The 15,404-nt window shown below is 48.4% G+C and overlaps 1 protein-coding gene across 1 annotated transcript in view; it reads right to left on the bottom strand.

Annotated features, from left to right (window-relative positions):
- Positions 1–15,404, bottom strand: part of LOC122753604 (S-adenosyl-L-methionine-dependent tRNA 4-demethylwyosine synthase TYW1-like) — a 244,033-nt gene that overhangs the window by 223,701 nt on the left and 4,928 nt on the right. The window contains exons 3-7 of the mRNA XM_044001116.1: positions 12,494–12,643; positions 8,818–8,919; positions 7,362–7,556; positions 5,227–5,511; positions 3,390–3,512 (exon numbers count right to left, since the gene is read on the bottom strand). Of these exons, the coding sequence (XP_043857051.1) occupies positions 3,390–3,512; positions 5,227–5,511; positions 7,362–7,556; positions 8,818–8,919; positions 12,494–12,643 (855 nt within the window). The remainder of the gene's footprint in view (positions 1–3,389; positions 3,513–5,226; positions 5,512–7,361; positions 7,557–8,817; positions 8,920–12,493; positions 12,644–15,404) is intronic.

The following is a 15,404-nucleotide window of genomic DNA, read 5'->3' as shown; positions in this document are numbered from 1 at the left end:
CAAATTTTGCTAGGTGTAAGGTGAAATATCACAGCTGCTTGATTTGTATCTCTCTTATTAATAACACTTTGGAGCACTCTTTCATGTGGTTGTCAATGGTTTGCAATTTTTTTAAATGGTTAGTTCACCTCCTCTGGCCACCTATCATGGAATGGTTTGAGATATTACTTATTTGTGCAAGTTCCCTACCCATCTTAGATATAAGACCCTGATGATGGGATAGTCAATTTAGAATAGAGGGGGATCTTGAAGACCAATAAGCCCAGCCCCCTCATTTTACAGATGAGGAAACTGAGGCAAACAGATTAAGTAACTTACTCAAGGTCAGACAGTAAGTGACTAAGGCAGGTTTTTTACTCAGGACTTCCTGATTTCAAGACGTATACCCTACCAGACCACAATGACATTCTGCAGATTCATTGCAAAGATTTCTTCTTCCCCAACTAAACTCTTCCCTCCTTATCTTACTTGTACTGATTTTGGTAGTACAAAAGTTTTTCAGTTTCATCTAACTGAAATCATATTCTTTCATGACTGCCTCTGCCCCTTGTGTAATTAAGAATTCTCCCCACCCTCCGAGGCAATGGAAGGTACTTGATCCGGTTCTCTTCAAATTGTTTTTGATGGTGTGATCTTTACTATTCAGGTCACATACTTATTTGACTTATTTGGTAAGTGGTGTAAAATGCTGGCCTAATCTGAATTTCTGCCAAACCTCAGTCTTGCCAAAACCCATTTTCCCAGCCATTCCTATCAGATACAAAGCTTTTCTCCAAGGACTTTATGTTCTTAGGTCGGTTTTGCTGAACTGTTTTTTGTTTTTTTTGTTCTTTCTTCATTATTCTTTGTTAGAAAAGACAGTTCTTTGGATAAGAGAGAAGAAAGGGACAGATATATGGATAGATATGGAAACAAACAGGACGCCAAAACTAAACATGTGTAGTATATAAACTGAGACCATGAGTCTGAAATACAGCTGACTATTTAACGAGCACGAGTTCTTTTTCTATAAAGCTGTTCTAGATCACCATCATCATCACAGAATAATGATAACAGCTAACATTTATGTATCACTCAAAGAAGCTCTTAAAAAGCACTTTCTGTATGTTACTGCGTCTGATCCTCCCAATAATCCTGGGAGGAAGGTACTATTATTATCCTCATTTTACGGATGAAGAAACTGAGGTAGGGGCAGCGAGGTGGCGCAGTGGATAGAGCACCAGCCCTGGAGTCAGGAGGACCTGAGTTCAAATCTGGCCTCAGACACTTAACACTTACTGGCTGTGTGACCCTGGGCAAGTCACTTAACCCCAATTGCCTCACCAAAAAAAAAAAGAAAGAAAGAAAAGAAAAAAAGAAACTGAGGCACACAGAGGTTAAGTGACTTTCCCAGGATCATATAGCCAATGAGTGTCTGAGGCTAGATTTGAACTCAGGTCTTCCTGACTCCTATTCTATGGTTGTAGGTACTTGCAATTCAGCTGCCTCAGACATCTAGCTACTCTTTAATAAAAAGAAAAGATAACATAGCTTTCAAACAACAACCAGGACTCAGTGTCTTGGCATGCCAAGTTTGCAGCATCCCAGCCTCAAGTCCTCTCCCCTCACAGAAGCCAGATCCTCTAATCGATGGTCTCCAGCGTCAGATGCACGATCCGTGGGGGACAGGTAGAAAACACTAGCCCCTCTCTTTATATACTCCTCAATCTAAAAAAACAGCATCGATACACGGGCAGATGCCACTGGGGCCCTCCCTACACTAAGGCATCAATGGCACTCCATGGACATTTTCCACAGCTTCCTGAGGAGTAGCAGGAGCCTTGTGGGCCAAGGGGCTGGCGGGCACCTCTTCCATCCCTTCCCTTTCAGAATACTGAGTGCCTGGCTACGTGGATTTACATCTTTAGCTTTAACTAAACAAACACCCAAAAATGGCCAAAAGGAAGAACAAGGCTCTTGCCAGGAACATGATGTGTCCCTTGTAGGTAGAAGGGACAATTCAAGAGTGAGTAAGAGAGTAACTGCCCTTCAAGAAAGGCTTAAGTGATGGACGAGCACAGGGAAAACACAACAGAGCTGCTTCCACTGTCTCATCCAATGTAGCTCTTCCCAGGGGTCTGCATATCTTTGGGAGTTCTCTTTTTTCAGCTATGATGACCATTGAAACCAAATGCTGAAAACAACTGAGCTTGGAAACAGGCCTGCAAACTGCTCTGTCACAAAGAGTTAAACCAAGATTGTCTAAAACAACAAAGCATATTGAATTACACTTCTCTCAATAAGAAATACTATTATTCATTATTTTAGTAGTAAGAAAAAAGGAGGGATTTATAGCATTAATAGGTAAAATAAAAATAAATATTTTTAAAGACCAAGTGTGTGGCCCTGGGTGAGTCACGTCACTGCTGCACCCACCCACCACAGTTGTTGTGAGAAGAAAGGCTACATAAAGGGGCTACATAAATGCTAGCAACTACTAACCATTATCATTAAACTGTGGCTTCCTTTATCTTTACTTCATGCCTTTCCATTTCTGTTTATGTATGTTTTCTAATGTAATGGTCTTACCATGTAATGTCGTGGAGCTCAGAGAACTGGACTTGACACAAAGAAGTCCTGGGTTCAAGGCTGTGTGACCCTGGGGGAGTCACTTCTCTGCGCTCAAAGCGATTCTATAGGACTAAGCTCCACAGGTACAACCCATACCCTCTACAATGTCCATAAAACTTTCCTACAATATCTACAAGAAATCAGTGGACAGATACTGGGCGCGTGTACTCCAATGTGTTCTACTGAGGGGCTGCATGATCACACAAGTGTGCAACTTCTCTCCTGACCTCGAGAGCAAAGCGTGTCCACTTCCCACTAAACTGAGGCCAGCTCAGCAGAAGGGACGCTTGCCAAAGGCCCAGGACCACTATCTCCCGGCCCCTACCCATGGCCACCCAAAGGAGCTGGGCCTCTAAGGGGCTAAGGGGTGCTTAAGGCTTACAAAGTGCTTTCCCGAGTTTATCCCTCCTGATCTTCACTGTCATTCACTATCATTCTCAGCAGGGGGCACTACTATCATCCCCATTTTATCGATGAGGAAACAGGCAGAGATGTTTGAGTGACTTGCCTGGGGTCACACAGCAATAAGTGAATGAGGCAGAATTCACACTCGGGTCTATCTGATTGCAAGGCAAGCCCCCACCCACCTAACCACCTTGCAGCCCGTAGGGACAAAGCCTGTAGGAAACATCCTGTTGGCCTATTTTCCCAGAGCCCCCAGATGCCTGAGAACCCCCAGCAGACAGTGACTCAGCGGCTCCTCGTCACAGGTCTGAGTGCCTAGGAAGGAGGAGGCTCCCAGGTGCTGTGGCCAGAGCCCCCGGCTAACAGACCAGTACCTTCGCCTTCTTCATGCTGCCCATCATCTCGCCCAGATCCTCCACGTCCACCACTGGGCTGTGGCTCCGGCCCTCTTCGGCGCCCGACTCTTCCTCACTCGTGGTTTCAAACTGTTCTTCCTCCTGGAGCACAAACATGTGCAAAGAAAGGTTCTTCAGTCGATTTTAAAGGGTCAGTGTGGGTCTTCTAGGCTGGGTCACTGAGGGCCCAGAGCTATGCGGCCTTCTTAGTTCCCAGTGCTCCCCTTCCCAGAGCCCAGTGACAACTTCAGAAAGACTTGGGGGGGGGGGGAGCACCCACTGGAGGACCCAGCCATGCCCCCGCAGCCTCAGGGCAGACCCCTGAAGTTCACTAAGGACGGTCTTTCTGAGAGCCCTTGAGGATCTGCATGACACTTGGGGCAAGCTCTCTACCTCAGTTGGGGAGGGGGGGGCCTCTGCCCATCTCCTGGTGCATCCCACCGCCAACCCAGGCACCATAATCCACAGACACCCTTGTGGGCCAGGACAGGGCACACCAGCCAACGGCCCACCCAGCCCCATCCCAGCCCTGTGGCTTCACAAGCCAAAACCCAGATGTGAGGCCTCCCTCTTTAGAATGTAAGCTCCTGGAGGGCAGGCTCTCTCCCCTGGCCCACAGGCATCTTCCCGGCACTCGGCACAGGGCGCAGAGTAAGCCCTGAAGAGACGCTTTTTGTTCATTCGTTCTCTTAGACGCCAGCACCAGAGCCCTAAGTGCCATCTCCCCCTGGGAAGACAGAGGGGAACCAGCCTCTCCCCTCTGTGCGAGGCAGTCTTCACAGAAAAAGCGAGACAGGATTCTTTGCAAAAAGAAGCAAATCACCCATCGCATTCCCTGTGGTGGGTCAGAGACAGCGGCCACCTCGCTGACTTGGAGATGGTCGGTGAACTCCCCTGGCAGGTGGGTGCTCCTTGTTCCAGGGAGAATGGGGCAGGAGAGACTAGACATCACTGTGCTCAGACTCCATGTAAATAGTCTTAGGGCCAGTGGAGAAGAGCAGATAATGGCTGGAGGCTGTTGGTGTAGAAGATTCACCTCTGGGACTTTAAGAGCAAAGGTGATGTCACCTTTGGAGAGCTTTTCCAAAAGCCCTCAATGGGAGCTGGCTGGTTATTATTAGGATGACTGTCATCATTATTAGTAAATCATGGAAAAGGCACCTCAGGTTTCTTGTCAGAATGGATGCAGTCCCCCCTAAAATCAGGCTGCTGGGCAGTGGGGCAGCTCCAGCACCTTCCAGATGGATGAAATACAATAAAATAGCTTGTGTGTGGCATATGTAGAGAAAGGGGGACATAGAGGAAGGAAGAAAGGAGGGAGGATGGGAGGGAGTAAGGGGGAAAGAAGAGGAGGAAGAGGGAAGGAGAGAAGAGGAGACAGGGAAGAAGGAAGGAAGGAAGGAAGGGAAGGTAGGAGGAAGAGAGTTAAGTAGAAAAGAAGAAAGGAAATGAAAAAGGAAGTAGGGAAGGCAAGAAGAAGGGAGGGAGGAAGAGAGGAAAGAGGGAAGAAGGAAAGGAAAAAGGAGGGTTAGAAGAAGGAAAGAGGAGAAAAGAGAAGGGAAAAGGAAGGAACGAAAAAGGAGAGGGAAGATGGGAAAAAGGGAAAAAGAAGGAAGGAAGGAGGGAAAAAGAAGAAAAGGAAAAAGAGAGGGAAGAAGGAAGAGAAGGGAAAAAGTAAAGGAGAAAGGGAAGAAGGAAGGAAGGGAGAAAGGAGGGAGGGAGGGAAGGAAGAAGGAAGGAAGGAGAGAAGGAGGGAAGGCAAGAAGGAAGGAGGGAGAGGGGAGGGAGGCAGGAATGGGCACAGGGAGCAGCGTACCTCTGGGGCCTCCCGCCGGGGCCCCTCACCCTTGCCCTCCTTCTTCTTGAGTTTGCAGTTGCCTTTCTCACAGCTGCCCTCGTGGTGTTTGCGGCAGGCCTTCTTCTCACCAAAGTTGCCTCGGCTTAGGTCCTGCAGCTGGGAAAGGAAGTGGGCCTGCCAAGCGGCAAAGTCCGCTTCCAGGTTTCCGTGCCTGCTCTTCACCACATTGCTGTCACCCTCCCCACAGGTCATGACCCGCCTGGCACTGAGCATCCACAACCATCTATCAACATTTCTGCCGACCTGCAAGAGACAAGGGAAACCAATCATGCAGGGACCCGGTCCTGAGTGTGAGTCAAGGCCGAGGTAGAGAAATTAAACAGAAAAGACTGAATTTCAACATGGCAAGTTTACTAGCCAACAACCAATTTGGTAAAACACAAATTCAGCAAATGTGCCAAGACTCATGGGTTGGGCACCTCAGAAGCTGATCATAAATGATGTTTCCAAGGGCAAGCGCTCCGGCCCCACAGAAAAAAACACACGAAGGGACTGAAATGAGCCCCAAAGGAATCAGGGCTAATGGATCTAGAGAAGGCTTCAACAGGAGCACCATCCGGCCTCATTTGGGGGACTTGTAACCTGTGCTTTCCCATGAGCACAGAAAAAGGACAAGAGCAAATAAATTCAAATACCCCCAAAGTGTTTCAGGTCTGTCGAGCTGGGCCCCCAAGAATCAGAGAAGGGAAGGGTCCAAAAAGAGCTCACCCCCTGCCAAGAACCAGGCCAGGACCTGGGGCTAGGCATCTACGCTGGCTGGGGAGGCTGACAGAGTGAGGGAATGCAGTCAAAGTAAAGAGTGAAGCCGGTGGGCCCTGAGGAAGGTTTGGGATCCCCATCTGGCCTTTGGGGTGAACCTATGACTGGGCCTACAGTCTGGGCCAGCACAGAGAAAGCCAGGCTTGTTCCTGGACAGCAGTAAGCCCCTTGGAGAGAAGGCAGCAGTGAGCGGCCGCAGTGACTAGCAGGAGGAGTCTGTCCTACAAGCTCATCAGGTTTCAAGGGACCTTTATCTGAAAAAGTGGCTCTGAAGTGTCCTACTATGCAGAAAACCCCCTGAGGCAGATTATAGGACCCCTCCCCCACCTAACCCCTGCCCAAACAGAGACTGATGAAACTGTGAGAGCTGTGAAACAGGCTCCCACTGAATGTGGGAGCTGCTCCTTTACTTCTGAAATCAAACAACCAATCAGCCAACAAGCGTGTGATAAACACCAACTTGGTGTGCCTACGGACACAAAAGTAAGACAACCCCTGCCCTCCATGAGTTCCCAGTCTACTAAGGAGCCACAAATGCTCACAGATGAGTAGATACAGGACATGTGCAAGACACTCAGTGATGTGGGGAGGTAAGAGAATCAGGAAAGGTCTCCGAAGGAAAGGGAAACTGGGAAGACCCAGGAAGGGAGCGAGCGGTTCCAAGAGACTGGGTACAGGGACAGCAATCAGGAGGCTCCTGAAAGAGGCCAAGGGGGCCCACGCTCGGGGTTGTGGAGTCAGGAGAGAGGAGGCAAATACAAGAAGGTGAGGAGGTGAACCCGACTGGCAACTGGTCAGACATGGGGGTGATGAAGGATGAACAGTCAAGGGTGACACGCAATGATCAACTCTGCCCCAAAACGTAACTGGTGAGACTGCACCTCTCCCCTCTCAACAGAGAGTGGAGGACTACGGGTACAGGATGAGGTATGCCCCATCAGACCCGACCCAGTGTTCATGTGTTTTTGCCAGACTCTACCCCACTGATTACCAAGGCATGATGGAGGAGGCTGTGCCAGCCTCTAGTAAGTCCCACGACAAGCTGATGAGGCTTTGAATACAGCCCCAAGAGAAGCTGTGTATATCACTGAAGAGCCAGTTCTCCAAATCCCACCACCAGAGAGTGAATGTCTTTGGTCACAGCACCTCATGAAGACTGTCCAGTACCACCTGAAGGGTCACGTTCTGCAACCAGGGAATGAGCAAGAACCCCTGCTGCTGTGGGGACAGCTCTTCTGAGCTTCCATCCCCGTGGGACAATCCTGCTGGGAGACCCTGGAACGGAAGAGCGATCCCAACTACCCCCACCAAGGGGATGCAAGCCGACCCCTCACCTTGTTAAAGTTGCTCTCGTACGCTGAGTTTCCCAGTCCAAACACTGCATATCTCATGCCCTTCAGATAAGTCTTGCCGAATCTAAAGTCACTGGAGGCTTCCTCTAACCATTTGCAGAACCACTCTGCACCGTCTGGTGGTCGGCCATCCGTGTACGTAGCAACCAGAAAGACGCAGATACTTTTACTGGTCACCTACAAATAAAAAGCATTCCCAAAGGATTTCCCAATCATCCTAATGAAAGGGGTATCTTTCTAAACTCAATTCGTGTTGTCTCGGCCTCCAAGAAATGGAAGAGTCTTTCTCATGTGTTATTAATTCTCAAAACTGAGAGAGAAGAGCTGTGATTATCCCTGTTTCATAGAAGAGAGAAGTAGGGTGGCTAGCGATAGAGGATGTGGTGCCCAGAAGTGGTGAGCTGTGCCCTTTCAACCTCCCACAGCCTCAAGGGCATCCATGGAGCAAGAAGAACTGCCGGGGAGCCCCATGGCCCTTAGCCCCATGCTCGGGCACCAGGAATCTTTTTAAGTGTCACGGTCTCCTTCTTGAGTAGGGACTCTGAGTCCTGGGGAGTAAGAGGGAGTGACATAAAGGGACAGAAAAGGGTCTAAAGACCATCCTGAAGGTGGCAAAAAGACCAGAGGCTTTGTGTTAGCACATGAAATGTGCCTGTGGCCTCTACACATTGAAAAATACCCCTGCAGGTAAAGAGCGATGGGGAAGCCAAATTTCATGTAACTAACATGGCCCCAGCCAGGCCTCCCACCCAGCATGGGCCCCATCTTGTCTGATCTCCAAAGCCGAGTAAGGGAGGGCCCAGTCAGGCCTCAGATGGGAAACTTCCTGGGGCACACTCAGTGCTGGAGGGCACCTAGTCTGGGCAACTTGGTGGCACGGTACAGAGGCTTGGAGCCAGGAAGACACGTGCAAACGGTATGACCCTGGGTAAGTCACCCTATCTCTCTCAGCTTCAGTTTCCTCACCTGTAAAAGAGGAATAAGAGGCCTACTTCAAAGGGCTGTTAAGGAGAATCAAATGAGATAATGTATGCAAAGCACTCTGCAAACATTAGGGTGCTGCATAAATGCCAGCTGTTGTTGATATTACATAATATAAAGCATACAATAATATATGATATTGCCATAAACAATATACTACAATGTAATACTATCCATCTCACAACAATCGCGATTGTTACATAGTCTTTTATAACAGTAACATCATCAGCCCTCCAGGCTGCAGACACAGGCTTTCCAGTCCTCCCAGGCTCAGATTCCACAGGGTCTCAGAGTGATGGCTACAACAGGGATCATCTGGCCTCAGATTCCCTTCTACAAAGATCCTTTTCTAGATTAAATTGATTCTAGAAGACCCAAGTATTCCTGAGCAGCCAAGGAGTCAGACACCAGAAGGTGCTTCAGTGGTGAAAGAGACAGAAGACAATCCATCACCTACCTCTTCCCCCAGATGATCATCCGGGTCATAGTCTTTCAAATTAATGACCACCACAGGCAATCCAAGAGCCGTTACTGCTTGGGCGAGACTTGCTGCAAATCCCTGAGGGAAAAAAAAATCAGACAAAGTGTTCGAGAGACTGAGAGTAACGGGGACCCGTAAGTGACCCCATTTCAGCAGGTGTGAACTTTCCAGGACTGCTCTTAACCCCTTTTAAACACCGACTTTTTTTTTTTATTAACTCCCTCCATGGCAATCACAGATTGCATCTCATTGGGTAAATGGTCAAAAGCCACAAACAGAATTTACAAGAAGAAACACACTGGAAACAATTGCTTGAAGAAAATTCTCGCCTCCCTAAGGACCAGAGGAATGGAGTGAGGGGATCACTTCAGGCCCTCCACCGAGGCTCGGACCCGACAATGCTGCCAGGCCCTGGGGGCCCTCGGCAAGGTTGGCAGAGCCAAGGAGTGGCATCGCAGCAGACAGCCTCCTGCAGATCCCAAACAGTGGCACAAGCACCACCTTGGGGTCCCAGATTTAGAGCATCCTCTGGTCCAGTCTCCTCCTCAATGAACAGATGAGGACACCGAGGATCAGAGGTGTCTGGCTCTCTCTGCACAGCACTCTCCTTGTCTCCCTGTGATCATACCTTTTGATCCAATCATCCCATGTGCCCCGAGAGCATTATCATAAAGAAAAAAGATACATCTGTTCACACAGATGTACGGCAGCATTGTTTGTAATTGCAAACAACTGGAAACAACCTAAGTGTCCAATAGTTGGCAAATGGTTGATTCAACTAGGGTATAGAAATGAGAAGGAACCCTACAATTTTGCTCTTACAAATGATAGATAGGAGGAAGATAAGAAACTGTAAAGGACTTATTGGGATAGTGAGCAGTGCTTAAATTACAAAGTATGAACAGAAGAGTAACGCTTCCACCAACTGTGGCTGGAGAAAGGAAAACAGGGACGTAAACTGAGAGGTGAATGGCCAAACAGAATGGAATACTGGGGAAGTAAAAAGAATTCTGAATGGATTCTGCATCAAAGCTATTTTTAAGCATAAGTAGTTACAAAGATCTACATAGTAAGTGTGTGCCCAGGAGAGCCCCCTGGGGGCTTTCTGAATCCCTCCTCTGTCTGCTTAAGGAAGAGGCCCTTGACAAAGGTGCCCCTTTGAGAAGGCAGAACCCAGCTGGCCCAGCATCCTGCCCTGACCCCTGCCCACAGTGAGGGCGACTCCTTGAATCACACATCCTTGGACTTGGCCTTCTTTTAAAAAGGCCAGACTATTAGGGACAGGAAGCGAACCAGGACTGAGAGCCGGGAAGAAGGTGGTCAGAGGAAGCCTGGGAGGAAGCCTGAGCAGCCCCGTGGCTTTCCAGGGACTGTGGAGCACCAAAAGCAGAGGAAGCCTCCAAAGGGAGGTAGTGAGCTGGTGGTGCAAGGAGGAGCCCCAGACCAAGCCAGAAGCCCCAGGGACATGAGCAAGAGGCTGTGATACACACTGACGGGGTGGGGGGTGGGGGGAATGTACACAGAACAAACCTCTGGGAGGAGGCCCCTGGGTCCTGGAACCTGGAACATCAAGTTCATCAAATGAAGGTAATATTGGTAAAAAGCACTTAGCACTGTGCCTAGCACATAGTAGGCATTATATAAATGCTTATTCCCTTCCCTTCTCCCCTCCCTAGAAGAAGCAGGAACAAGGTTAAGGAGCAACAAGGACCAGAGCCACAATACAGAGAAGCAAACCCAAGCCCTGTCCCTCAGCAGTGGTGGGAGTGACCTGCACTGTCCAAGTACAGGGGAAGGGGTCAACCCTAGCACTCCCCAGTCCTCTCTCCAAGAAGGGGGCTTCACAGGGAAAGCGGGCCTTCGATTGGAGGGCAGAACACTAGACAGCTCCCAGGGAAAGGGGGGATTTACTATAGGGAGCGGTGGATCGATCTGAAAACCATCAAAACTCCCCTTTGGGGTGAGGGTGAGAAGGGCCAGTCCCCACCCCACCCCAGGGCTAGTCAGAAGGCCAGCAAGGACTAATGGACAGGAAGGAGGGATGACGTGCCTGTTCACAGCTCACGCATGCGTACTTCCCTTCTGTCCTGGACAAAGGCTGTTCCAACAAGCGATCACAGCTTAAAACTTCCATAAGCCTTTAGAGCAGCCAGCAAGGTGACTTCCTAGCCCATGGATGACTAGGAGCTGACGTGGGTCTCTGTCAGTTTTCTGTGGCATCCCCAACCCAAAACAAGGTAGTAGGAGGAGATAGAAAACCCAGGGAGTTTTCCTAGGGAGCTGCCCTGGGAGACTCATCTTTGGGCCACCCCCAAAGCTAAGCCCAGGGCCTGTGAAGCCACAGAGGCACTGGGTCAGCTTTGTGACTGTGTCAAGTTAAAATATAAGGAGTGGGGGCAGCTAAATGGCACAGTGGATAAAGCGCCGGCCCTGGATTCAGGAGGACCTGAGTTCAAATCCAGCCTCAGACCCTTGACACTTACTAGCTGTGTGACCCTGGGCAAGTCACTTAACCCTCATTGCCCCACCAAAAAATTTTAAAAATTAAAAAATTAAAAATAAAATATAAAGAGGACAGGGCAGCTAAGTGGTGCAGTGGATAGAGCACTGGCCTTGGATTCAGGACAACATGAGTTCAAATCTGGCCTCAGACACTTGACACTTACTAGCTGTGTGACCCTGGGCAAGTCACTTAACCTCAATTGCCTCACCAAAAAAATACATATATATATAAGGAGGACAACATAATAAAATAAAGGGGATCACGCACGTCCTGGCCTCCTTTTAATCAGGCCTGTGACTTTAATTCTAACCCAGGGAGGAAACTCCTTCTAGGTCCAAAGGAGAACACAGCTGCAAGGGGCTTCACCAGGCCTTGTGCCTAGGACATGTTACAGAAATGGGAGCAATGGGGATTGCTGCTAAGTCAGTTCAGAACCAGATGTGGCCCTTATGTCCAGAGCCCGGCTGTAATTCCTCATGTCCCGATGACACTGGAGTATCTTGTAAATCCTGCCCCACACATGCGCTGCACACCATCCTGCCCTCCGAGCATCCTGAGCCACGGAGATTTGCCCCTGTGCCAACAGCCATGGGCTGCCATGCTTCCTGAGCCCCCCATCTACCTCAGAGGCTTTTTGTCTTCTCCACTACCATCAGCCTTCTTCCTGCTAAAAATGTGTCTGTGTCCAGCAGCGCCTGCCTCAGCAAGGAGCTTTAAGTCTACTATGGCCTGGGAAAGGCAGAAGGCCAAACCTGTTAGGATCACACATGGAACCCACCTAAAGAAACCTGGTGAGAAAGCCTGATCCAGGGACTTTGCCATGGGTGCTTTGCCACATGGGGCTGGTGGCTGATCACGAGACCCAGACACCCCCTCCAGCCCCACCCCCACCCCACCTATTACTTCTGATCCTTGCCACCTCCCAGCAGTTGAGGCCCACCCTCCTCAGAGAAGGGCACAGTCATGGCAGAAAACAGGACAAAGAGCCTTTTCCATAAAACAAAAATGAAAGTTCTGCTCTGCACAATATTCACGAGGGGGCAGCAGGAAAGATGAAGAAAACAAAAACTTTAGGAATAAAACTGTCAATCTGACTCACAAGAACAAGCCTGGAAACCAAAGGTCAAAACGACAGCGAGGCCCCTTTACCTTGGCGGTGCCGGTCTGAGAAGCATAGAAGACCTTTACCCCAGAAACATGGACTTCTTTCTTCTGATGGGAACTGGGACCATTGGCCACAGGAGTCACTCGGGCCGTGGGGGCCTTCTGGACGGAAGATTTCTTTGTGGCTCTGTCACCCTTAAAGACAAAAATGTACACGTTTTGGCCGTCATAATCAATCTTTTTCTACAATCCCCCGCCTTCCTGATGACAGAAATGGGTAAAGAAATGGACTTCTTATGAGGTTAGGAAATTAAAATCCTAAGATGCAGAAGTACCCTTAGAGAGCACCTGAAAAAGAAGCCCCATGACTACCTGTTCCACAAGGAGTAATCCTGCCTTAACAGGAAGATCCCCAAGGAGCGAAGACCCCGCCCAGAGGCCGCCCATTCTAGTCTGAGAGCTCCAGTCCCAATTCCCACCCACTGCTCTGAGCTCTGAGCTCTGGGGCCAAACCAAGCCAACCTAATCCCTCTTGCAAACTGAAGCCCTGCTGTGGACTTGAAGCCAGCTCGGCCCTGCCCGATCCATCTCTGAAACGGCTCTCTCCCAGATCAGGGTTATCTCTTTCTGACTAAATCCAGTGGCGCTGTCTTAAATCTTCATCCTCACTGACCTCTAGGGAGCATCCAGCACTTCTGGCCATCCCCTCCCTGTGGATGCTCTCAGGGACACCACCCTCCCCTGGTCCTCCCCCGACCTGTCAGACTGCTCCTTTTCAACCTCCTCTGTAGCATGATGCTCCCCCTCCTGTCCACTAACTGTGAGTGGCTCCCAAGGCTCTCTTCTCAGCTGGCATTCTCTCTTCTTTCTCTCCTCCTCCTCCTCCTCCTTCATATTCTTCTCCTTTCTTTCTCTCTCTCTCTCCCTCTCTCTCTCTCTCTCTGTCATCATGTTATCATCAGCATGGAGATGATTCACAGATCTACATATAAATCCCCTCATCTCTCTTTCCACCTCCCATCCCTCATGCAGCACTTAGCACAGTGCCTGGCACATAGCAGGTGCTTGGTAACTGTTCATGGATTGACTGATTGATCTCCAACCTGCTGGACCTCTCCTCCTGGATGTCACACAAGGCTTTGATTCCACATTTCCAAACCCAAACTCATTCTCTTTGCCCAGTCTCTCTCCTCTTCCTAAACTACACTATTTCTATTAAGGGCATCTCTCTTCTTCCAATCGTCCAGGTTCATGACCTAAAGATTCATGTTCAGCTCTTTTCTCTGCCTCACCCCTGGTATCTTACCTGGTGCCCCATTTATTTCTTTTAATGAAATTTATGTGATAACTTGATGATTTATTTAACATAGCAAGTTGTTCATAATAGATCTACATGCTTGTGTGCAATTATCTTTTTATTATACTGTATTGTGGAAATTCTTTTTTTTATTCCATAAATTTAAAATAAAGTAAGTTTTTTTAAAACTAATTGATGAGGCAGCTAGGTGGTGCGGTGGATAAAGCACCAGCCCTGGATTCAGGAGTATCTGAGTTCAAATCCGGCCTCAGACACTTGACACTTACTAGCCGTGTGACCCTGGGCAAGTCACTAAACCCCCATTGCCCCTCAAAAAAAAAAAAAAAACAACAACAACAACAAAAACTAATCAATGGGGGCAGCTAGGTGGCGCAGTGCATAGAGCACCAGCCCTGGAGTCAGGAGGACCTAAGTTCAAATCCGGCCTCAGACACTCAGACGCTTAACACTTACTAGCTGTGTGACCTTGGGCAAGTCACTTAACCCCAATTGCCTCACTAAAAAAACAAAACAAAAAAGACTAATCGATGGTGAGGAGACAATTCATGAGTAACTCAACTAAATACTTACTTTATCGAGGTTTTTGGCTTTCTCGTTGCCCCTAAGAACTCACTTTGCAGACTCATAGAATAATAGAATGTTAGATCTAAATGAGACATTAGAAATCACCTAAGTCAGTCTCCTCATTTCACCTTTCAGGTTACTGAGGTGCCACCTCTCACATCTGTCCCTTCCCACCATACTCCTTCAGGGGCTCGCCACCTGCCACCTCAACTTCTGCAATTGGCCCTAACTGGTCGATTCACCTCCAGCCTCTCCCTGCCTGATCCACCTTCCCCAAGCTGTGAAATGAACATTCTTAAAGTACAAGTCCAATCAGATTCTGCCCTTGCTCATCCCTCCTGCCGCTAGCACAGGGCTTCTCAACCTGGTTGCCCATGAATTTGCTTTTTAAAAATATCACATTTCAAAATAATCTATCTCCTTGGTAACAATGTTATTTTATTTCTTGCATTAAAAAACCTGATTCTGACATGGACCAGTTTTTAGGGCTGCCACATCCCCACTAAATGTCTGGTCCTCTCAGACTCCAGGCACTTCTTCAGACAATCTGCTTACCAGCCACTCTTCCCATCCTATCATTGGGATGTAGATTTCTTGAACCCAAATGTAACACTTTACATTTCTCCCTCTTAAATTTCAAATAAAGTTCAGACTTGTTCAAGTCTGCCCAATTTCCAAGCCTGTGAAGAACTTTCTGGACCCTAACTCTGTCAACCATATGTGTGCTGTCCCCTCTAGATTTGTAAGAACTACAGGGAAAGGAGGAGAGGCGGCTACTATTTTTTTCAAAACTAAACATTTTCAAGCTAAATTTTTCAATACAAAATAGCTAAGTGTCAACAAAAGATAAAGAGCTGGGCCTATAGGGTCAGTAAGCCCTCAGTTCAAATCCAGTCTCAAACTCTTCCTAGCTTCACAATCACTTATACTACCCTTGGCCTCAGTTTCTTCATCTGCAAAATGGGAATAATAATAGCACAAATGAGAATAATTGTAAAGCACTTTGCAAAGTACCATATAAATGCTAACTATTATTATTACGGAACTTTGATATCTTCTTAATCTGAGGCATAC

The sequence above is a fragment of the Dromiciops gliroides genome, chromosome 4 (assembly GCF_019393635.1).
Source record: "Dromiciops gliroides isolate mDroGli1 chromosome 4, mDroGli1.pri, whole genome shotgun sequence".
NCBI classification, from domain to species: Eukaryota; Metazoa; Chordata; class Mammalia; order Microbiotheria; family Microbiotheriidae; genus Dromiciops; species Dromiciops gliroides.
The sequence above is the reverse complement of the archived record's forward strand: the minus strand, read 5'-3'. Positions and strand labels throughout refer to the sequence as shown.